The 23,804-nt window shown below is 36.7% G+C and overlaps 2 protein-coding genes across 2 annotated transcripts; one reads left to right on the top strand and one right to left on the bottom strand.

Annotated features, from left to right (window-relative positions):
* Window positions 1–601: 601 nt before the first annotated feature.
* LOC100371447 (uncharacterized) lies at window positions 602–12,172 on the bottom strand. The gene is made up of 2 exons (XM_078013574.2): window positions 12,045–12,172; window positions 602–8,703 (listed from the first exon to the last, which is right to left on the bottom strand). Exon 2 carries the CDS (start codon window positions 8,538–8,540, stop codon window positions 3,252–3,254), a length of 5,289 nt encoding a protein of 1,762 aa, XP_077869700.2. The 5' UTR covers window positions 8,541–8,703; window positions 12,045–12,172; the 3' UTR covers window positions 602–3,251.
* Window positions 12,173–15,345: 3,173 nt separating this feature from the next.
* On the top strand, window positions 15,346–22,135 carry LOC100371294 (sorting nexin-21-like). Its single transcript, XM_002731419.4, has 3 exons — window positions 15,346–15,630; window positions 17,160–17,305; window positions 21,359–22,135. Exons 1-3 carry the CDS (start codon window positions 15,444–15,446, stop codon window positions 22,061–22,063), a joined length of 1,038 nt encoding a protein of 345 aa, XP_002731465.2. The 5' UTR covers window positions 15,346–15,443; the 3' UTR covers window positions 22,064–22,135.
* The last annotated feature ends 1,669 nt before the right edge of the window (window positions 22,136–23,804 follow it).

The following is a 23,804-nucleotide window of genomic DNA, read 5'->3' as shown; positions in this document are numbered from 1 at the left end:
GAAAAATCATCTTTTTCAATTGGAAATCCACGTTTCTCAGTTGTCTTAAATAGTTAATCTAGCTGCCTTTGTTTGTACCAACCCACACTCACCCCGCTATCTTTAAAAAACTGTTTCAAATATGCCGCATGACTCGCGGTGTTTTTTGACTTTTTATATTTTTGTCCTACCCTTGCCCGTTGCTAGAATTACATCGTGTCTGACCAATGTGTAGAAATAAATGTAAACACACTATCATGTTTTTCACTTGCATATTAGGTTATACACTGCGTATGAATATTAATGACCACACTTTGAATATGACAAGACCCACAAGCTGGTGATGTTTTGGCCTTCTAAGTACTGTGACTTCTAAATACCATATTTACAGTCTCCAGAAGTCTGGCAGGTGGGCAATATCTAATATATTGCCCTAGTGCAGTGCAATATTGGAAGCAACGGAATACCACAAGAGTATTGAATTGAATCTAGCATAGACATAGGATAGCCATGTTTACAATTTGAATATTCACTGAAAATTTTCATATTACAAACTTGTTTGAGATACGTATGGTACACGTACCTTCATATCATAATAATAATGATGAAATGCACATAGACATACTTTTTAAATTCACTAATTTTATTAACAAAGTACAAAAAGGAATTAGCTATTAAAATGCTTAAGTTGTTTCCAAACTGTGGTAATGTTGATATAAAAAACTTTATCTGAATAATGCAGAAAATATGTTTTACAGAAATTGTTCATTTCCATAGAGTTTCGACAATCGCCAGTAGACTGAATTTGTTCATACTTCAATACTGTGTTATTGTTTACAAACCTCTCCACTTAAAAATTGCCACAACTACACAAGACAAAACATTTTTTGAAAATTCACTATGAGATCCTGCATTATGCATGAAATCGAATTTACAACAGGACAAACAAAGGTTAGTGACATCAAACATCGCATGGGATTCAACGTTGAAACGTGAAAGTATTTTCGGGGTATTTTTACGCTCAATAATGTGCTGTACACATTTGATGATGGTGAGTTCTGATGAAGTAATGATATCTCATTGTAATATACCAGCACTCCTCTCAAAGATTGGAATTTCAACATCGTGTTAGTAAAAAAAAAATTCCAAATCAAATTGCTTGATTTTTGTAACAGACGTTCGGTCTGAGTCTTTCACACAATATGCCAGAACTGGCAGTGAAATGGAAATCATCTATTATTACTTGAAATTTTCATCTAGAAACCAGATACATTTTTTTAAAAGGTAGTGTATGCCACACCATGCATGTGCAAGACCCACAACCCATCCTTATTTATTCCTCATTCCTATCATAATACAGTGAAATAGAGTCATGTTTGTACTCAGTTATCTACACAAAAATCAAAGTCACCATCTTTGTTTATACGGGACTCGCATCCTATTGTCATGTGTAGTCATGGTAACCATCGCCGTCTAACATACTACAGAATGTTATTAGGATGATAGCTTCTAGTGACATTTTTACTGTCATCGCCATTTTGTTTCAAACACCAACATTGCCAGCTAAGTCGCTGACTGGTTTGTTATGACCTTCTCAAGAATGTTACATGATTAGAACTGGTTAGTTTAAACCACTTTCATGAGCGTTGGTCGTTCGGATAAATGCACTCAAATATGAGTGTTATGACATGCACCAGACATATACATGCTTGAATGAAATAAATTGAAAAGCAATTGGGTTGTGACCTTCTATTTATATTCAATGTACCCCATTATTAGTTTGACATCTCCTGTTGAGGTTGGATTAACCCAACTTGTTCTAATCGCGTAACAATCTCCAGGCGCACTTAGCAAACCAGTCAACAACTTCGCTGGCAATGTTGCCGTTTTGGTGTTCGGAACATTATAGTGGTGACAGTAACAGACAAGTCAGATGGTATAGTACAGTATGTAAGCATGTTACATCAAAAATAAACATAAATACGTCTGTTGATCTGTCTTGAGGGTACTACATGTACGGTAGGTGGCAGTTCTGGGTACATGATTAATTTTGTTTTTTGAGAAGCACTCAGTTGTCAAGTTGCATATTTTTCATCAGATAAAATTCCAAATAACTGAACTTTAGACTAAATTGTTACATATTTAAAAGTTGTTAAATTGAACATCATTATTTTCAGTATACAACTTTCAAATGATTCAAACATGTATTAAGTATTTACATTTGTTAAAACTGTCAAGAAAACTAATACATGAAAGACAGTAGCAAGAAAAGTTATTGATAGCAAAAAAAAAAATAACCACATTAAACTTTTTTTATAAATATAAGACAGATACAAAACGATTTTCAATTTTAGCTGTGAGAAACAGTAAAGTGCAATAAATGTGGAGTACATGGTACTGAGTCAAATTATAAAAAAAAACTGTATAAAATCAAAAATCACAAGTAGGTCATGACTTATGGCAAAATTTCTCAAATAGAAAAAGATAACTATCTCTCAACAACTCTAGATAAATAAAAGTGGTCATCACGACCACACAGTCAAACTTTGCGTAAAAAAACTATGCATTTGACATACATACACAATCCTATTGAAGACAGTTGCGAAAACCGGTGTCATTAATTGTGCAGATCATAGATATAAAATAAAATTTGTATTCCATATAAAAAATACATCAATATCATGATTATCACCCAAAAACCTGGAATAAGTATATCAATTTTTCAAAGAATTCAATTACATTCAGAATAGGGGGTATTTTTCTTTAACAGTTTCACTAAAGGGTGTTTAAATGTTTTGCTCCATATACTAGTAGTATAAAATATAATTTGGGTGTTTTATATGGAGTTTATTTTCACTGACTTTTGATGAGTTGAACATAGGAAAAAAGTATATTCACTGCACTTTATTTCCACTGAATCAACCCTTCAGCGAAAATGAATTCCAAGTGAAAATAAAATATTTTACAGTAGTACGGTTTAGTTACTAGTATCAATGACACCCTTTACGTCAAGGGGACGGTGCATCTCGGTTTGATGCGAAGGCCGTGTTCGTTCCTACGTTTGTTCGACAACCTCCTGTTCCCCGCAGTGTTTGTTTTCTTGTCTCAGATATTCTCTCGGGTTTTGCTACTTCTCCTGAAGGAATAAGATAACACGGACAATTCTCTGCGATGGATCACTCGACTCATCAAAGTACGGTAGCCAACTTTGTTCATATAAGATTAAAATTTCTGTTATTTGGCATGAAACTACACAACAGGAACTTGTAGATTTAGTACGCGCATGATAACCTAAATAATTCAACACCACTGCCATCAAGCACTCCTTTCTGTATTTCCACAACATCCATAAGGCTGTCTTCAGCACCTGGTTGCAAATGTATCCCTGGTTTGCTTGCGTATTTCTTGCTACTTCTGTTTCCCTCCACACCTACAGTCCAAGTACGAATACACGTTTCATCGAGGAACGTATGTGGTTTGTCAGCATTATACTTTACACATAGATGTTCTCTTAGATGAGGTAGCTGTGTAAAAGACTGTGCACAATATTCACACTGGTAAATCATACTACTAATATCTACACAGGAGTGTGTCAAGAGATCTCCTTTTATCCTGAAGTTTTTACCACAGTTACAACACTGGTACACATTCTTCGGATTTCCACTTGTATGCGTTTTCATGTGTGCATTCAGCTTACTTAGAACCAGAAAACACTTCCCACATTGTCTACATTGATGTCCTTTTTCACCAGTGTGAGTCTTGATGTGAGCACTGAGCTGACTTGGTAGTGAATAACTTTCTGCACACAGTACACACTTGTGAGGTTTCTCTTCAGTATGTGTACCCATGTGTTTTTTCAATACATGTGAATAAGCAAAACTCTTATTGCATATTTCACATTGATATCGCTTTTCACCCGTATGGATTCTCATGTGCACATTTAGTTGATTTTGCTGGGAGTATCGCTTTTCGCAGAGCTCACATTTAAATGGTTTCTCACCAGTGTATTTGTTAACGTGCTCACTAATTTTACATTGTTGGTCAAATATTTTCTGATTTATAAAATGTATTTTTTCTCTAGTATGTGTTTTCATGTGTGTTTTTAGTTGACTTGGTTGTACAAAGCTTTTTCCACAATGTTCGCATTGATGTGGCCTCTCCTGGGTGTGTGTACCCATGTGTATTTTCAGCACATTGGAATAAGAAAAACTTTTCTGGCATACCCCACACTGGTATGGTTTTTCACCCGTATGTGTTCTCATATGTCTTGTTAATTCAGATTTGTACTCAAACCCCTTCAGACAGTATGAACACTTAAACGGTTTTTCATCGGCATGAAATTTATTAATATGCGCGTCAAGTTTGCTCTTGTGGGAAAAACTTTCTCCACACAGGGCACACTGAAAGCTATGTTCTGTAGAATGCTTTTTCATGTGCATCTTCAGCTGACTTACTGAGATGAAATTCTTTTCGCATTGCAAACATTGGTGCGGTTTTTCACCTGTGTGAGTCTTGATATGAGCACTGAGTTGACTTGGTAGCATATAACTTTTTTCGCACAGTACACACTGATGTGGTCTTTTTTCTATGTGTGTACCCATGTGTATCCTCAGAACACTTGAATAGGCAAAGCACTTCTTGCATATTTCACACTGGAATGGTTTTTCACCGGTATGAGTTCTCAAATGCACTTTCAGCTGAGCTTGATCGCAATATTTCTTCTCACAATGGTCACATTTAAATGGTTTTCTCTTTGTTTGCAATTGAGCAGGTATTTCTAGTTCAAGTTGTGAAACATTATTCTGGTATTGTGTATTATGAAAAGTACTGTTTTCCACAGACCTCATTGCAGTACCAGTACAGTAACCAGTTTCTATATGAGCTTGATAATGCGTTTCATGTGAAAACTGTTCACCACACTGTTCACATCCTAATTTTATTCCTTGTAGATTCTCTTGTGTATCTTTACTGCGCTGGTGTGTTTCCACATGACCGCTCGGATGAACATTATTTGAAAATCTTTCCTCCCATTGTAATGCCTTTTCTTGAGAACTATCTGCAGCATCAGAAGAATCTGTTGTCATACGCACATCAAATTTATGTTTCACATGCATTTTACCATGTATTTTGAGTAGGCTTTCATCGGAAAAACTCTCTTGACACTCTGGACATTGATATTTGACCTTGTTACTATGCATTTTCATGTGTGTATTTAGTTGACTTGGTAACACAAAACTTTCCCCACATTGAGTACATTGGTGAGGTTTTTCACCTGTATGCGTCTTCATGTGAGCGGTGAGTTGACTTGGTAGTACATAACTTTTTCCACACAGTACACACTTATGCTGTTTCTCTTCAGTATGTGTGCCCATATGTATTTTCAATACATGTGAATAAGCAAAGCTCTTCTTGCATAGCTCACATTGAAATGGTTTTTCACCAGTATGGGTTCTCATATGCACTTTCAGCTGAGTTTGTTGGCCATATCTCTTCTCGCAGTGATCACATTGAAATGGTTTATTTTCTTTGTGTACTTTTGCATGTGCTTCAAGTTGGCTCTTTTGGGAGAAAATCTTCTGGCAGTGTGCACATTGAAATGTACACTCTTTTGCAACTATGTTTGCATTATTAGTACAGTTTAGAGATTCTCTGTGAGCTAAATAATGAATTTCATTGGGAAATTGATCACCACACTTTTCACACTGCCATTGTTTTTCCAGACTATTCTCTTGAGTGACATTACTGTGGTGGGTGTCCATGTGCACCCTCATAAGAAGTTCATCTGGAAATCTTTCCTTACACTGTCCACACAGTAATTGTTTGTTCTGAGGCCTTCCTGCAGTACTAGTTGAAAGTGTTTTCATATGCGATTCAAGACCAGTGTTGTGAGAACAATTTTCAGGACACTGTGCCCCATGCGATTGAATAATGTTGCCGTGAGTTTTCATGTGTGCGTTCAGCCGACCTTGTATCCCAAAACACTTGCCACATTGGTCACATCGGAATGGTTTTTCACTTGTTATATGCGTCTTCAAGTGAGCGCTGAGTTGACTTGGTAACACAAATCGTTTTCCACAATGCTCACATTGGTGTGGTTTTTCCCCAGTGTGAGTCTTGATATGAGCACTGAGTTGACTTGGAATTACATAACTTTTTCCACACAGTACACACTGGTGTGGTCTCTCCTGTGTATGTGTGCCCATATGTATCTTCCATACGTGTGAATAGGCAAAGCTCTTCCTGCATATTTCACACTGGAATGGTTTTTCGCCGGTATGAGTTCTCAAATGTACTTTCAGCTGAGGTTTATCAGCATATCTCTTTTCGCAGTGGTCACATTTAAACGGTTTCTCCCCTGCATGCAATTTAGCATGTGACTGAAGTTGTCTGCGCCGAGGAAAGCTTTCCTGGCATTGACCACATTGAAAAACATTCTCTTTAATATGCGTCTTCTTGTGTGCATTTAAATGACTTAGTAATGAAAAACACTTCTGACACTGTTCACATTGATGTTGTTTTTCCTTCTCATGTGCCTTCATGTGTACTTTCAGTTGACTTGGTAGTACATAACTTTTCCCACACAGTACACAGCAATGTGGTCTTTCAGGTGCATGCGTACCCATGTGTATTTTTAAAACATTTGAATAGGCAAACCGCTTCTTGCACAATTCACACTGAAATGGTTTCTCACCGGTGTGGATTCTCATATGCACTTTCAGTTGATTTCGATGTGCGAATCGTTTTTCACATTGACCACACTGAACCATTTTTTCTTCTGTCCTCATACGTGCTTTCTTAAAAAACATCCCAAGGAACGGTTCACGATGAAATCTGTCCCTAGGTTGTTCATGATTCAATGGTTTGTTGGTATTATTGTTTTGCACCGTATGTGTCTGATTATGGGGCCATATATCACCAAGCTGTTCACCATGTAATGTTTCATTTAGAGGGGCCTCTTCAGTGACCATACATGTACTGAGAATTTCAATAGGATTTTCCAAATGCATCTTAGCATGTCCTTCAAGACGGTTTTGAGAAGTAAAGCTTTCATGACACTGCGCACATTGAAATAAAGATTTCTCATGCATTTTCATGTGTGTATTCAACTGACTTGGTAATAAAAAACGTTTTCCACATTGTCTACATTGGTGTGGTTTTTCCCCAGTGTGAGTCTTGATATGAGCACGAAGCTGACTTGGAAGTACATAACTTTTTCCACACAGTACACACTGATGTGGTCTCTCCTGTGTATGTGTGCCCATATGTATCTTCCATACGTGTGAATAGGCAAAGCACTTCTTGCATATTTCACACTGGAATGGTTTTTCACCGGTATGAGTTCTCATGTGCACTTTCAACTGAGTTTGCTGCGCATACCTCTTCTCGCAGTGGTCACACTGATATGGTTTCTCGTCATTGTGAACTTTCATGTGTGCTTCAAGTCGTCGCCGCTGAGAAAAGCTTTTCTGGCATTGTTTGCAATGAAATACACTCTCTTTAGTATGTGTTTTCTTGTGTAAATTTAATTGACTTAATAAAGGAAAAAGCTTTTTACACTGCCTACATTGGTATTGTTTTTCCCTCATATGAGACTTCATATGAGTTTTCAGTTGACTTGGTACAACATAGCTTTTTCCACACATGCCACACTGGTGCGGCCTTATTCGTGAGTGTGTACCCATGTGTATTTTCAGAACGTTAGAGTAGGCAAAACACTTCTTGCAAACTTCACACTGGAATGGTTTTTCACCAGTGTGAATACGCATATGTACTTTCAGTTGATTTTGACTTGCAAATCTTTTACCACATTGTCCGCACTGTAAGACTTTTTCTCTTGTTCTAGAATGTTTTTGTTCTGGGTGTTTTTCATAAAAAACAGCAGGTGGAACTGTATTTGCATGAATGTCATATTGAGATTCACGTAAAAATTTGTTTTTGCATTGTAATGATTTTTCAAGAGATGATTGTCCCTCTTCCATATTACCAGTAACATTGCTATGGCTTTCCTCCATAGGTGCCTCACAATGGAATTCACGCAAAACACTTTTCCCAGGTATTTCATACTGCAAAGTTTTCATTCCATGATCATCTTCGGTGCTTACCAACGTTTCCATGGGAAAGTTGTTTTGCAAATCATCTGAGAAAATTTCATGTTGGCTTGTACTCTGTACTGTAGGTGTAAACTTGCAATGGTCACTGGCAACATGAACACATACGTGATTTTTTAAACGACATTCTATAGTGAACGACTGTGAACAGTGTGTGCACTGGTATACTATCTCATTTGCCTTGGCACACGCATGCGGTGTGTGTTTAGCAAGACCCAGAAAGGATTTATCACACTGTTCACACTCGCAAGGTTGCACGCTTGTATGCAGTCTCTGACAGTGTCTCTGCAGCCTACTAGTCACGACAGTACCTTGTGCCATATCACGGTTGTAGCATTGGGCTGATTTCTCTGCTGCATGCAAATCAGGTTGTAAATCCTCTTTCCGCCAGAGGTGTTTAGACATAGACGATGCCTTCTTCACCTCATCTTCAACACAGAACACTTCTTCCATTGTAATATTGCAATGAATAGTTCCTCGCTCACAGATCTGACTTGGCTGGAAGTAAGAGTACGGTGACACTGCATTCTTTATTAGAGCTTTCAGTCAACAGTCCCAATCAGGTAAGACATGTTTCTCATCTGTGTTCTTTATTTCTCAGCAGTCTGTATGTATTCTGTAAATAAAGACAAATTAATGAATGAATGCCAAGAGTACAATAACTATCATGATTTTTTATTATTTATATTTAATTTTTTAAATTAAAATGTTTACCTAACATGTAAAATTTTAATATGACACCCAACAAAAGTTATTGTCACAGGATCATTTCTCGGTAACTTAATTTAACCTGAATTGTGTGAGTGTATATTTTGCTATTTGTTAATTAAGTTTATTATTTTGGCAATTTGTTGCCAGTTCCTGATACTTTGAGTTGGAAACCCCATGGCCAACTACATGTGCTTCTACCAACTATAGTATCATCCTACATGCTGAAGTCGCCAAGTCTCCATTAGCCATGCTGCAACTTATTTGTCAAACTTTCAACGGGACAAAACTCCTAGGGATTGTCAAACCAGCATCGAGACATTAAATCGTGTGGCACATTGGATCAATTTCATCAAGGAAAAGTACATTAGTGTTTTTTGACAGAAATAATTATTGACACTACACAAGGAAAATAACATTCGATTACTGTAAAATGACTAATTTTCACTTGGTTTAAATTTCCTTGATTTACCATTTCAGGCATATTCAGTGGATATGATACAGGCCCAAAATTGAACATCAAAAAAAAAAAAATCAGGTACATTTGTACATTGTAACCCCCCCCCCCCCTCCAAGAAGAATTACATTTTCTGGGCTTATGCAAGATCGTCCCTTATTACACTATGATGATCACTGAAGTGTTTTCATTGGACAATGTCTCGTAATATTCAGTCAAATTTACAACTCAAATTTGAATTTTCATCCCCAATATAACATGTGAGTTACTTAAGCAATAACCCCCGCCGAAGGCGTGTATACCACCAGATATTGCACAATTCACGACATATATGCATGAGCCGCAGGCGAGTACATATATGGAGTGAATTGAGCAATAACAAGTAGTATACCCAACTTCGGCGGGGGTTATTGCTAGTATATTATACCAGTATATTGACAATTCGATAAAAGTAGTAAAAAAAAAGTTTACTTTCATCTACTAAAAGATCATGATTATGGCCCTTAAACATGAATATTTATAAGAATAGTATGTAGTTGTACGCTGAATGCATACAAAAATTACATGCGCAACACAGTTCAAATTGAATACAAACTAATTTTTAGTCCACATGAAAAAGAAACATATCCACATTGAATAGAGCAGCGTAAACACACAAATTAGCATAACAAAGGATGACCTTTCTGACCTTTCACTGACGCACAACGCGATTTGAAATACAGGGTCGTGTACAGTTTGGATTATTTAAACAACGGATTTTCCACGTTTTCATTCCGGTTTTTGTACAATTTGGACTCTAATTTGCCCATTGAAAGTACAGTTGTGAAATAAACCGGTTTTGTGACTCATCATACTACTTGTAACTGTGGATATTTGCCGTTCAGCGGTAATTGGTTCGACAGAAATTTGAGACGCGGCAGGACGCGGTGTATCATGAACGGCGACCGGCACAGCGACCTCAGTTCCAACATCTGACCTGGATACCTTTGGTATAACCAAAGTTTTGTGACAGTATGACTGACAAGTTTTGTTGTTGTTCTGGGGTAAGTTTGATGGTGTAAGATCGCATCGTTTTTGTGACACGTACATGATATGCCTTGTCTCAACTCCGGCCGAAAGACTTTGCACGCCGTCGCTCTAATACAGTGGTTGGTGTACACTCGGCACAAATCTTTAGCTTTCGAAATTACCTTCATCATCTCCTGTAATTTATTTACCCATAGTGGAGAATTACAATATCATATATCGTCGTCGAATCCTGCGTTGTCCCGTGTTTTTTTAAACAGATGGCAATAGACCATTTTCCGTTCACTTCGAGAATCACGCGTTATGCGTGAAATCGAACGTAAAAACAGGACAAACAAAGGTCATAGCGTCGCAGTCGCGTCAAACATCGCGTGGGATTCGACAAACGCGAAAGTATTTCAGGGACATTTCCATGCTTAATAATGTGCTGTCCACATTTGATGATAGGCAATTTCGATTAAGTAAGGGTATTCGGAAGCAATATTCCTCTGTCGAAGATTGGCTGGTCAATGTAAGCTGCGAAATAAAGAAATTCTAGTTCAAAATCAAATCGTTTGATTTTTGCGGCAGACGTTCGACGTGCGTCTTTCATGCATCTCGCGAGATTTTGTCAGCTGCCGCTACCGGACACCGGTTGTTATTGGTGGCATACATTTTTGCCTGTGACTCGTAGTTTTTTGCATTTTTATGTCATTAAATCCCTCAATTATATTTTGTACTTAAAGATCATGTTTTCTTTGTTGGAAGTTCGCAATCCATCTCAAAAAAACAACACTGAGAACATAGCGTTCTGGCATTCGTGTAGGCACCTCACGGTGTTGAGGGACGGTGGTTTAGGTTTGTGTGGCAAACGACAATCACCCAACGACCGACGCTCACAACTTGGATCCCACCATTAACAAAAAGCAATATTATAGTTATATAACTTTTCAGATGTTTTTAATTCAGTATTTTTTTCAATATTCTTCCAAAATTCAACCACTATATTTCCCTAAAAATCAAATAATACCAGTTTTATGTATTTCCGTATTAAACCTGTAGTCAATTCATGTTCCAGGGCCACTTGGTTTAGCCGTGCATTATCAGCCAATATACCATGGATTGCATATGCAAATTTTGTGTTTGGACCAATCAAATCGATGGATTAACACCATCAATAAACTGGTATAATATAATTGGATAATATTACATGATTGTCCCTCACAATGATTCAGATGCTAACATCAGCAATTTGCTGGTATTTTTTTCAATTGTTCAATCATTTCAGGCAAAGGGCCGAAGTGTTTTCTGTTAAATTTACTGTTTTACACCCAAAATATGGCAAATAATTGAGAAAATCCCATGATGGTAATTGCAATTTTAGACACAATTTCCTAAGCTTATTTTGAGACAAGAGTCCAAGCACCCATCACCCCCATGTAACAATGGTTGTGTTCATGGGCGCCAACTGATGGGAACAAACGCCACTAGAATGTTCCAAGGAATATTGCAATATTACAAGGGAAATTATAGGTTTTCAAGATAAGTGTATTTCGGCGCTCTCTGTAATTACACTGTTAGGACCAGTGATATAATCGCGCGTATACGATATACCACCCGTTGTGGCTGTCGAGGTTCTGCTTTTATAACAAAATGTTGTCAATTTCAATGAATCAACAATCGTCGAATCGATGATCGTGTATCATGGTAATGAATCAATGCGAATGCCAGAGCTAAATTATCATGTTTATGTTCGTGATTGTTCCGAAAGCTTTCGCTATACTCACCAGCAGTATTGGAATGACGCTTGGGGTTTTGTGGCGACAGAAAGACTAGAGAAAAGCTGAGATGTTGACATTCAAGACATTCGGTTGACGGCCATTAGAATAGACCCCCTAGGCTCTCCAAAATATTCAAGGGCGAAGGTTGAGGATGGGGGAACCCTGATTGTTTTGCAGAATTATAAAATCGAAGAGTATGTAAAAGCATAGAAGCACTAACATGATAAAAAAACATCATAAATTCCACTGGCACCCTGACGGTGTTTTCTGAAACATTCAACAACAAAAATACACAAAAATATTTAAAAAAAGTTGATAACAATATCACAGCCATGAACAATCCGGCTCCCCCCCCCCAATACTACTGAGACTCGTTGTGATGCTGGTCGGAGAATGCGGCTACACCGTCAAACACGGTGAAAAACCGTGTAGTAATCGTGACTAAAATAAAAAAATGTTTAAACCGACTCACCGTGAACGAAACAAAGTAACTCAATCTGTAGTATTGCAATACAGGTCACTGTTCTGGTATGGATGCTGAATTGTTCGAGACATCGAGTTGTGAACATCGAAATTGACCACGCCCATATTTTAGAAACCATGCCCACTTTTGCGAAATCACGCCTAAATTGTAACTCGATGTGCAATTTAACAGTTATTAACCGAATTTCGAGTTATCGTCAAGTTTGACTGAAATAAAAACGATATACTACACTGATACAATAAAGATAATTTCATCAAGTTTGACGATATATTCACATTTTAACAAATTAAAAAAGTGGCATTATTCAAAGTTTGACGAAACGGTTGAGTCGGCAAATGGCAGTCTCTGTTGCATGTAGATTATTCAGTGTGACGAAAATTGTTTTTGTTTTATGCTGACATTTGAGAATAAATGATTTTCGATATTCTCGATCTAACATCAAATTTTGATGAAATATTATATTGCTTTCAACATTGGCGAATTATATTTGTTATAACACTTATTACACCTTAATTATTTTATATTGTACTAAGGTTCGGAAAGTGTTAAATTAAATAAATGATTTAAATGTATTCGGGTTGAAAAACATCAATGTTGACGAATCAATATGAAAACAGACAACTTAGCCATAGTACGTACCTAGACAAAAATGAACTAGTCCAAAATTAAGTGGCGCTAGGGAAAGTGAGATTGTCACAAAATGTAGCAAATCGTTTTCATAACATTAGATCATTTGATAGCGCCAATAATAAAGTCCCTCGCTATATTACAATGTTCGTGGGGATGCTGAATTGTTCCAAGTTACGGACATCGAGTTACGCAAACATCGAATTACAACTTCGAGTTACGGGCAACATCATTTTTTGTTTTGCTTAACGTTCAAATGTAGTAACTCGAATTGTATTTGTCAGTTAACCGACCTTCGATTTACGGGAAATATACTACGTTTAACAAAGCAAAAATTCTATGTTGCCCGTAACTCGAAGTTCTGTTAATTGTTAATCGAGCATCGAGTTACTATTTGGGCGTAGTTTTATAAAAGTGGGCGTGGTTTATAAAATATGGTCATTTTTGTAACTCTATGTTTTCGTAACTCGACGTTCATAACTGTCCGTAACTCAACAATTCAGCATTTCATGTTCATGGGGAATATCCTAGAGAGTTCACTATATCCCCGTACGAATCTTGTGCGCCCGCTGTAGTTACTTGCAAGTGGGAAAAGATGGCCGTGGGGTTGCCAGGTCTCTAGAGGGCGCCATGTAGAATAGAATAAAGTAAAGCACAGTCCGTCTATAGATGGATAGAGGGACTGTGCGTTTTTACATAGTTTAGCGATCACAAAACTATCCGTGAATAGTAAAGGTGAGACAATTTTCAATATGTAAGAATAGAGCATATGTAGTTTATAATGTATTCCTTATGTTGTAACACTGTTCAATGTACTACATAGTTTCTTTCAAGTTGATTATGAAGTGTTCTTATTACTCATTATTTGTATGAATTTTGTATAGTTTGTCATATCTTGGAATCCATATATACAGGATTTGGCTGTTGCATATAGAATGTCTCTGTTTGCATATAAGTTGCATTCTTTTGCGAATACAATGTATATTGAAATCCAATTTTCTCATGCGAATTTCAGGAATGAGTTATTTTCCATGATAGTGCCTATATGATGTTGGCGTCATAATTTTGTACGGCTTCACCATCTGACCGATTTCAAAGAAATAGTGACTACTCGACCCGGGAAATTTTTTAAATCTAGACCCTCTGAAACGCTGTTTCCTGCATTTTGGGGAGCAAATTTTGATGGTACACTTAGGTGACAAATACTAGTATATAGATGAGTGTTTCACCTTGTTTTATCGTGGGGGTGGGGGTGGGGGACATGGTGCCGCCGCCACTGGCCCAGCATACATGCCACATCGACTGTATTTATTTTAGCAAAGCAGAAATTTATATTAATAATTTTTGACCCAGTAGTGAGAGTCATAATTTTATTTCCAATGTAAGCAACAAACGTTTGTCACTTCCCGTAGCTCAATTAATAATAATTTATTCAGTACTTAAGCCTCCGGCCTTATGTACAAAGAATGTTACAAACATAATAAGTACAAGAATGCTAGTAAAGATTACAAAAGCAAAGAAAAACACATTTTTTAAATACTATCTCGTATATTATATGTCTGTATTAAATAGCATGCTATGTTTCTCTGTAAATGTTTGTTATTTGTTTTCATTAAGTTATTAAATTTAATTGGATCTGGTTAAGTATTATAATAAATTGGTAAGTATGTTTTCTTTATGTCAGAATAAAGTGGACCGCATAACAGGAAATGAATCTCGTCTTCAACGGTATCACGATAAAAATTACAGTTAACGTTCATTTCTAGAAACGTTTTGTCTCCTGCCTGTCTCAATGTGTAAAGTATGTGCTGATATTCTAAACTTACAAAGCACATTAACAAATGTGATCTATCAAAATTGCGTAAATAACTCTCGCAGCCAAAATGGTTTTAAAACATTTATATGTTACAAGTTTTGGGCTGCCATTTACTGCAGTTGACCACTGTTGCGAGTCTATCTCTCTGCAACGTTGCTTAAATATATTTAAAAATTCATTAAGGCCAGTCTCAATACCAAATGTTACTGTATTATTTCAACAAATAAAACAATTTATAATACAGAGTTTTCATGTTATACCGACTATCCAACTGCATTATATTTCATGATATCAAATCATAAGGTACTAAAATTACACAAGGTCATTGACCTCATTATTCAATACCGAACAAACATACGGGGGACAAAATGGCTGACAGCTGCTATAGGGATGAGGTTTGGAATAGGAGTCGGCAGCAGATATCTTGTTGACGTTTGTTTATTTCACAAATGGAAATGATGTATTTCTTGCAAACAACATGGCCACACCGCGTAAGAAGATACCATGTGAGATCAGCATTGACGACCCTATAAGCTCCGATACCGAAAGCGAATTGGAACTTGGCGAGGATGAGGATGAACTAGAACTCAATTTTAGTGGAACTCTGACGTTCAATAGTCCGTCCGGCGAGGAGTTAGCAAAAACGCCACAAGTGACAGCGATAGGTAAACTACTCTTTTTAATGAAGACGCGCCTGTCTGCATTATTACTTCGAAGCGTCTTGAAACGCTATGTGAGAAAGCTCTCGTTGTTTACATTGCAGACATTCTTGTTGAGCCTGCAAGGGAAAGATATATCGCTGTTTATGGCTTACTGCGATATGATTACTGACCCTAAAATACCATGTGTCTGCTTGTCTGTTTTATGTCCACAGCGTTGCATAATAATTAGTTTTCCAGTAAAAATTTATACCGTTTTGTAAAAATTATCTCAAAACTGTTAGTGTACGAATGTTCGCCCAGAACAAAACTGTGTTAGGAGCTGACCATTAGAAACTAGGGGGGTGTACGATTCAGAAAAACGTTTCTACCATATCTCCTTCCGTAGTTTTAATGGTCAACTCCTTATACTTGCACTCTGAGATCATTCATAGAGCTTTATTGGAGTCTTGGGAGTATTATTTGAAATATTTGATATTCTGAATTTGTGCAAGTTTCTTACTGTAGCCCGCGGAAATTTGAAGTGAATTTATGTGAATCCATGTGCATTTGAACACTATTTAGGCTTGCTGAAAAGCTTTTGAATTTGAATGTTTATTGTACATTTCGCTCAACTGAAACTGTTACTATTTTGGATGTTGAGTAAACATCAAAAAATACTGAATTCATTTCACACAAGGGCATTTTCATTTTGGGTTTGCTAAAACGATATGTATATTCTTTTCAGATGAATTCAAAATACAGCTCCTATACTAGTACTGTAGCACTGTTATCCCTTATCTTTAATCAGTTTTATAGGTCTTTTAAAATATTTATGAATGTTGAAGGTTGAAAACAACTTGACAAATAATAATGCCTCGGAATAGCTTTTCCAAAAAAATGTCTTTGCTACTTGAAAATAAATTGGTTTAATAATTTAAATGTTCTGTAGCAAAATGCAGTAATGATACAACTCATACAACTGGCAAACAATTAATTTGACACATGTTGAATAAATTTGATGGAATCTGTGTTTCACTTAAAGCGGTCATGATATTACTGAATGGTGCAGAAACTCACGAGTCATGAATATTTAACCAAAAGGCACCTCTTGCCAATAAAAATTTCTTCTCATTTGAATGTAGTCCGAGAGTAAATTTTTAGCTTTGCTGTCGACTTAGTCGAGTGGAGCTTATCATATCATATCATCTGTTTAAACTTTTTAAATAGACTTCTTTTTGAAAACTACAAGCCTTATTGCTTTGATACTTGGTGTATATGTACCTTGGGCAGACCTCTCTTAGATTTGTTTGTTTTGTGATATCTTTAATTCTCAAATTTCTATGAATATTTTTTGTAATTTTTGGTAAAAAGTGATATTTTCGAGTTCTTGTTAAAAACCGCAAGTCTGCCCTCAAATGTGTCATCCTAGAATTTGGTCTTGTCTAGAAAATATCAGCACAGAAGGCCTCTGACAAACAGAATACTAGATTCTTCACTTGCTACCCCCTTGAATATTCCTTCAAACCATATTATATCTTTTACTATTTTAACAGACACTGGATACGTCAGACCATGTGATCTAAACACGCAAAGCAACAACACAGGAAGGTACCGTCACAGTGGCAAAATACATACTGAGAGAACAAATTTTGAAATCATATCGGCGAAAACGGTAGGAGATGGACACTCTAAATATGTGGTAAGTTCAGTTCATTTTGATAATACTTTAACATACAAGAGTGTTCATATCTATTTTTTGGGTCCCTGTTAGCAAAAAACTTGTGAGAGCTTTACTAATATAAATAGGGCTTAAGGATGCTGTACACCTTTTTACCTTGCCCGTACCATCAAAGATGGAAGGGAAAGGTATATTAAGGGAAAAATTTTGTCCGGCGTTGTCGTTGTTGTTGTCGTTGTTTGTTTTTATACTGAAATATCTGAATTACTTTGATTAAAGCTGGAAATTATGTCCCTTAAAATAATTAAACAAATAAGGCACCAATGTTTTTGTAAGATATTTACATCTTTAAAGGACATTCGGTAGACTGATTCCCCACTGTTGGTTCAACCCCAAAACTTGTTTGTACTGAAAATTAATTATGACAATGCATATTTATATTGAAACAAAACATGTTAAAGGGAATTATATTATATAACAAAGGGCAAGGTCACCAGAGTTTAACTATGTTTTTGCTTTGAAACCCAAAATTCTACTTTTTTGTATTTTTCAATGCTGGACTACAAGGAGCAAACACTCAGTAGGAAAAAAAGTGAATTGAATGTTTTTATAGGGTGTAAAAATCAATTTTTGTTAATTAAAAACAAAAGCACATGTCATTGTTTTGAAAGCTATGTTTTAATTAATCAGCCAAAGACATAATAGACAGATAATTTGCATAATTGTCACCACCCATAGCAAATATAAACGGTCTCTTGCATTCAGTACAAGCTCAGACTAGTAATACAAGTATTAGTAGTCCGAGGTACAAGTTACACGCAGTCCATTTACGATCGTCCACAAATTTAATTTCGTTGAATTTCTCGCTCTTCAAGCAGTCGACTATGAAACCGTCTTGGGGTCGACTATGACAGTGACGAAAGAAAACAAATGCAAGGAAATTTTGAGAAGAACGTCGACAGTATGTAAAGCGATTACTATGAAAATTTAATCATGGAAGGTACCTTCCACGATTTAATTGATCAGACCATGGAGGTATAAACAGAAGGTAGAAAATTTGAGCACATGGCAGACTTAGTTTTCGTGACCAAATTACGTGTCATGGACTCCGACCACAATGAGTCGGAAGTGAAACACTTGGGCCCGGACTTGGCTACACGTAAAGCCCGAGACAAGCAGCTGTAAAAGCGTGTGTGTGAGCATCCTTGTTTTACCTGTTTTATTTTTCTTTATCTTCACATTCTCAATAAATAATTTGACGGATTCAATGAAGTTAGATTTGTTATACATGATATTGAAAGTGAACTGAATGTAAGATACCGGCAGTAGTCCCCGCCAGCAGTTGTTCCGGTACTAAGTATTACGCATTGAAGATGGAAAAAGAATCATCACACTAATTTTGTCAACAGTTTTGGGAACTAAAAAACGGAAAACACGATTTATGGCGAACAGGTTATTTTACAAATCAACAAAATAATAACGGAGCAAACAAACTGAAAATTCACCGCCCGATTGACAGACAACTTTAAACCTAAGCGATCGCATCTCCCAATTCAGTTCAGCACTCGCTGTGACTTCTATCCCCTCATTGTCATTCAAATCAGATAATACAGATCTTCGTCGAGACATCTCGCGCAGTAAAACAAAAATCTTGTAAAGAAAACTACATGTAGTTGACTCTGGTGGTGCGTTCAGCCACGGTTATTGGTTCAGCAGCTGAGCAAGAGAATGACCTTCCATGGTAGGCAATGTATGGTAATGAGTCTTCCAGAAAAGGAGTGTCTCCTCCCACAACGTATTAATGAATATGTAAATCATGATGTCATTTTGGCGCGGCTTTGTCACGCCGTGAAACAGTGTTTCCTATTGGATTTGGGAGCATAATTTCGTACTTTATAACCAATTGCGACCACGCATATCCACACATTTGTGTGATTATGACAGACAGATACCATGACTATTTGTTATGAGTTTGTTTTGATCCATGGGACAAACGGATTTTGAGTTAGTCGACGATACGTTGTTGCTAAGTTGTCTTTGACGTTTTCTCGGTAAAACAAAACAGCAATTCACGGCAACTGCAGGCCTTTGATCTCGAGTTTTAGTGGACGCATTATACTAATTTTTCGCACAGACACTCTTCGATATGTTCCCTCTCAAGCCGCGCTGGGATTTTTCTATTTTCCTATTTGTTTCGAAATTACGTTCTAATTTCTGAATACCGGAAAGAACCAGATCGCATTGTTTTTTCAAGATAGCTAAATTATCATTTCTTCTCCAACTATCATGTCAATATATATCTCAATTAACGCGGAATGGTGGTGAGCGTCGTCTGAAAAACTGTTTTGTTTCCAATGTTCCACTAAATTTGTTTATTCATTGGTTCAATTATTTTTTTACCGAAAATGGCTTTCTGTGTTTACACAGAGATCACGTGACTATACACGTCCATACACACACACTGTCGATTTCATATCCAGTGTGAAATAAGCTTTCCATCAATATATAGCTTTGTGTGGTTCAGTAAATATTTTATATGAAAATATCAGTTTAGAAAATCAATACCAAAAACGTGTACAGCATCCTTAAAGCTGTATCTATTATTATTCTGTAGCATGTACACCAATGGTAAAATGATGTGAAAACAAGACGGGGGCTCTGACAATTCACAATAGGTTTTGTGAGTTTGGGTGCTAACTTGTGTTTGAGTGCCATTGCCAACTGTATTCATGTTCAATTTATCCATGTACGGTAGTTGTTGAATTCAAGATCTACTGCTTGGTTCTAACACATTTATATATGTATATTAGTAATAATGTTTAACATGGCCAAAAGTTGTCAACTGGTAATGATTGCCTCAAAGACATATTAAAATAATATACTTTGACGCACATAATTTTGTTTTACTGTTTTCTAAAATGAAGTTCTGAAGCCATGTATCTGACATATCAGGACTTCTACTCACACTATGTATATAGTCATCACTGGACAGCTATGTACTGGTACATTCTTTTGTTTGTTAGATTAGCTAAAATGGCTGACTGGCAGCCATTTTAGCTATAATAATGCATCAATCATTTCCACCACACCTGAATCTCATCTCTGGCATGAAGTGGACACAATGGAAACAAAAATACTAGTACATTACTTTGAGTCGTAAAGCAATCACATTTATCTTAGAGAAGAATCCAGTTTTATTGAAGCAGACAACATTAAAATGACTTGATGTTTTTTTAAACACATTGCATTCTGACGTCATTTTCCCCATTCATTTGGGATATACTGTACTCGACCGCGTTAGCGCCCATGCCCGGGCAAGCACCCACCCCCACTTTTGCGCAATTTTTATATTTGGAGTGACATTCGGCAAAGCGCCCACCCCTTCAAAATGCAACTAATTTAAAACTTGGTCTTGCGTAACAAATCTTGGTAATCGTTTTTATGATACATCATGGATATCGACCGCTGTGAACATGTTGCGAATGCGTAGACCACGGTAACCGTGCGTAAACTACGCTTCGACAATGACCTGTTACTAGTAATACAAGTAAAATGCGGTATATATTTCATACCATATTCAGTTTACCTCTCAAAAATGACTAGTTACTAGTTTTTTGGAAAAACCATGTCGTTTATTCGCTGAAATCAATTCCAACAGATCGTACTTCGACATTGATAATTCACTTCCGCATTGCGTTACCGGAAAGTCTTCGGGAATTTCCGAAGAATTGCATCAGTACAACACAGCATTCTGATTGGGTAATAACCAACTTGACCCATTAGGTCAAAGGAAACTGTTGCAAGTAAAATCTGCAAATGCATCATGGCGGAAAGTGATTTTCATCGAGAGTTTGCGTACAATCCAACATCTTCGTCAGTGGAGATAATATGACAATTTTGACTTTGACTTTGGAGGCTGTTGCCAGGAGATGTGTTAAATAGCCACATATTTTATGTAAACAAACATTGTATTTTGTATGTGTTGTACACATGTAATGGGACCCACATTAACCATAAACAACACAGTGTGACAACCGTAGAACTTTAGAACCTCTATTCTTTTCATTTTTCTAGGCATATACAGTAGCTGTTGTGAGATCTATTGGTGCCGACTCATCACAAGCATTGATTGAGAGACGCTATTCAGAATTCTACACACTCAATCAATCCCTCAGAAAAAAGTTCCCAGAACTGATGCAAAATATTGCTTTCCCTCGAAAAACAATCACTGGAAATTTCAAACTTCAGACAATTGCCGAGCGCAGTAGAGCATTCGAACAGTATCTGTCTCATATATTTACCTTCGAAGATGTTCGGACTTCGCCGGAGTTTGAAGACTTTTTCTACAACCGAGACCTCCAGGTGGCTTATAAGTACCTCTGTGTTGGGGAATATCAAGAAGCGATACCTGTATTACAGAATGCATTGCATCTGGAGGAAAAGTTGTTAGGAGAAACCCATCCAAATGTCATCGAGACACTCAGTGCACTTGTGGTTGCCTACTGCCATATTGATAGCGATGCACATGCGCACAGTTATGCCAAAGCAGCTCTTGACTCAATAATTGACGATAGCGATGATGACGTAGAAAGTAATGTCTTTCTAGTACCTCTACTACAAACAGCAATAGGAATATGCTGGAGAATTGGTAAAGATAAAAGACACCTTGAAATGAGACTCTCTAGGAACGTTAAGGACGTGTTTGATGCAGAAAGCCGACCCGCTTTAAAAGAGCTCGTCCTAAGGAGGTTTATGTCGCATACTCCACCGCCAACTTGAGCTGACACCTGTTGTATTACATCTTTTAATAATCATATTCATAATCATGATTAGAGCAATTGCTGTTATTCATGCAAAGCAGTTATCAATTCCTCCCACCTATAGGTAGAATATATGCAAATACTTCAAATTTACCATACTTGGACATATACCCAGTGAATAATAAATGTTGGTAGTCCTGCCAATATTTATATCCAGTTATAATACTGATACTGAGTACACTGATATTCCCCATGTTTGTGCATGTATATGGTCTGCATCTATCGATGACTCATAGATGGGAAGAAAGTTTTTCCCAGTTTGCTGTATATTTCATGGTATTTTTAATCTGATTCAAAGTCTTGTTCAGCATCACAGCCAGGTTTAAAAGTACAATATGCAGTCGACAATTTGTTTATTCTGGTATGCATGATAGTGTAGTTGATTATGTCGGGTACTTGCAGGCTTGTTCGTAGTTGGTTCACGATGGCTACCTACTCCTATTTTCAACTAACTGTACACATTTCTTGGGTTTAGTATTTTTCCTCGCTAAATGTCCGAGTATGGTAGACAATTTGCATGTTAATGGTATCTAATTTGCATATTTAATCATTTATACATATCAACAGAGGTACATTACTTGGGGTTTGCAACTCGCATAGTACTGTATGGTGACATCATGTCAAGATCCCATTCAAGTCTCTTCTCGTAGATAGCGAGACTGAGGCTACGACCTTCTGACATGACGCATGTCAATGTTCAAGGTTTGTAATGAAAAAAATAAACTTTTCTTGTCACTATCATAGTGAAAAATGTAATACATCGAAAATGTACAGAAAATATAGTTCTCGTAATCTGTCATATCGTGAGCAGCTATTTTGATCCACCTGGACATCCCAGTATCCTAGTTACCTCGGGCATGCGCATTCGCATTTTTTCTAAGTTGGAAAGCTTATGCGAGAGCGAAATTGGAATGGGATCTTGGTATCATGTCACCGTAGTTACAAACCCCAAGTAATGTACCTCTGATATCAATAATATATTGTTTTTTTGGAAAGTTCAAGCATGGCATTTACCCATGCACGCAGGCACGGTAAAATTGCCATTCTGAAATATAAAAGTGCTGGATAAAATACATGTATGAGTTCATCAAATTGAACCCTCCAGTTATAGTTATTCAATTTTGACTGGAATCATGTGAAACCGTTTAATGATTAGTGATCGATTCACCAAATGAAAGGGGGGCCACAAGAATATCGTATGGTATCTTGCACATATGCTTTATTAAAGATGTCCATCTCATCTTCAATGTTGGATTTAATTTCCACTACTGGGAATTTTTTCCTGATTTTATGGCATTTGTGAAGAAATAATTCTCACTGGCTTAGAAATTTGCAAAAACAAATTTTAATGTGTGGTGGGGCAAGATAAAAAATACAAATACCTGCGATAATTTCTTTACGACGCAAGGCTGAAATAGTTGTGCTATGTTTTAGTTGTACATTTGTCATTAATATATCCCTAACTTGATTGAAAATTCAACAAATCCTGTAGCATAATCAAATGAATAGAAATGAAATTCTCAGTATTAATTTATAGGGTCATTAATTAATATTTGTCTTACATTATCTAATATTTCATATTAACTGTTAATACTTTACTGTACAAGATTACGTCCCGTCTGTCAAATACCCATATATGGTTGTATAAAAAGAATGTAGATTACATAGAGACTGCATTGTTTCATCCATGGTTTCACTAG

Source organism: Saccoglossus kowalevskii, chromosome 6, assembly GCF_978046115.1.
Source record: "Saccoglossus kowalevskii chromosome 6, keSacKowa6.1, whole genome shotgun sequence".
Lineage (NCBI taxonomy): Eukaryota > Metazoa > Hemichordata > Enteropneusta > Harrimaniidae > Saccoglossus > Saccoglossus kowalevskii.
This window is presented reverse-complemented; position numbering and strand designations above follow the sequence as displayed.

What these genes read in the sequence shown, in the direction of transcription:
- LOC100371447 (XM_078013574.2), bottom strand. Translation starts at nt 8,540, where the DNA reads ATGGAAGAAGTGTTCTGTGTTGAAGATGAGGTGAAGAAGGCATCGTCT.
- LOC100371294 (XM_002731419.4), top strand. Translation starts at nt 15,444, where the DNA reads ATGGCCACACCGCGTAAGAAGATACCATGTGAGATCAGCATTGACGAC. An exon ending in GCCACAAGTGACAGCGATAG is followed by an intron (nt 15,631 to 17,159) that starts GTAAACTACTCT and finishes CTATTTTAACAG; the next exon opens with ACACTGGATACGTCAGACCA. An exon ending in ATGGACACTCTAAATATGTG is followed by an intron (nt 17,306 to 21,358) that starts GTAAGTTCAGTT and finishes TCATTTTTCTAG; the next exon opens with GCATATACAGTAGCTGTTGT.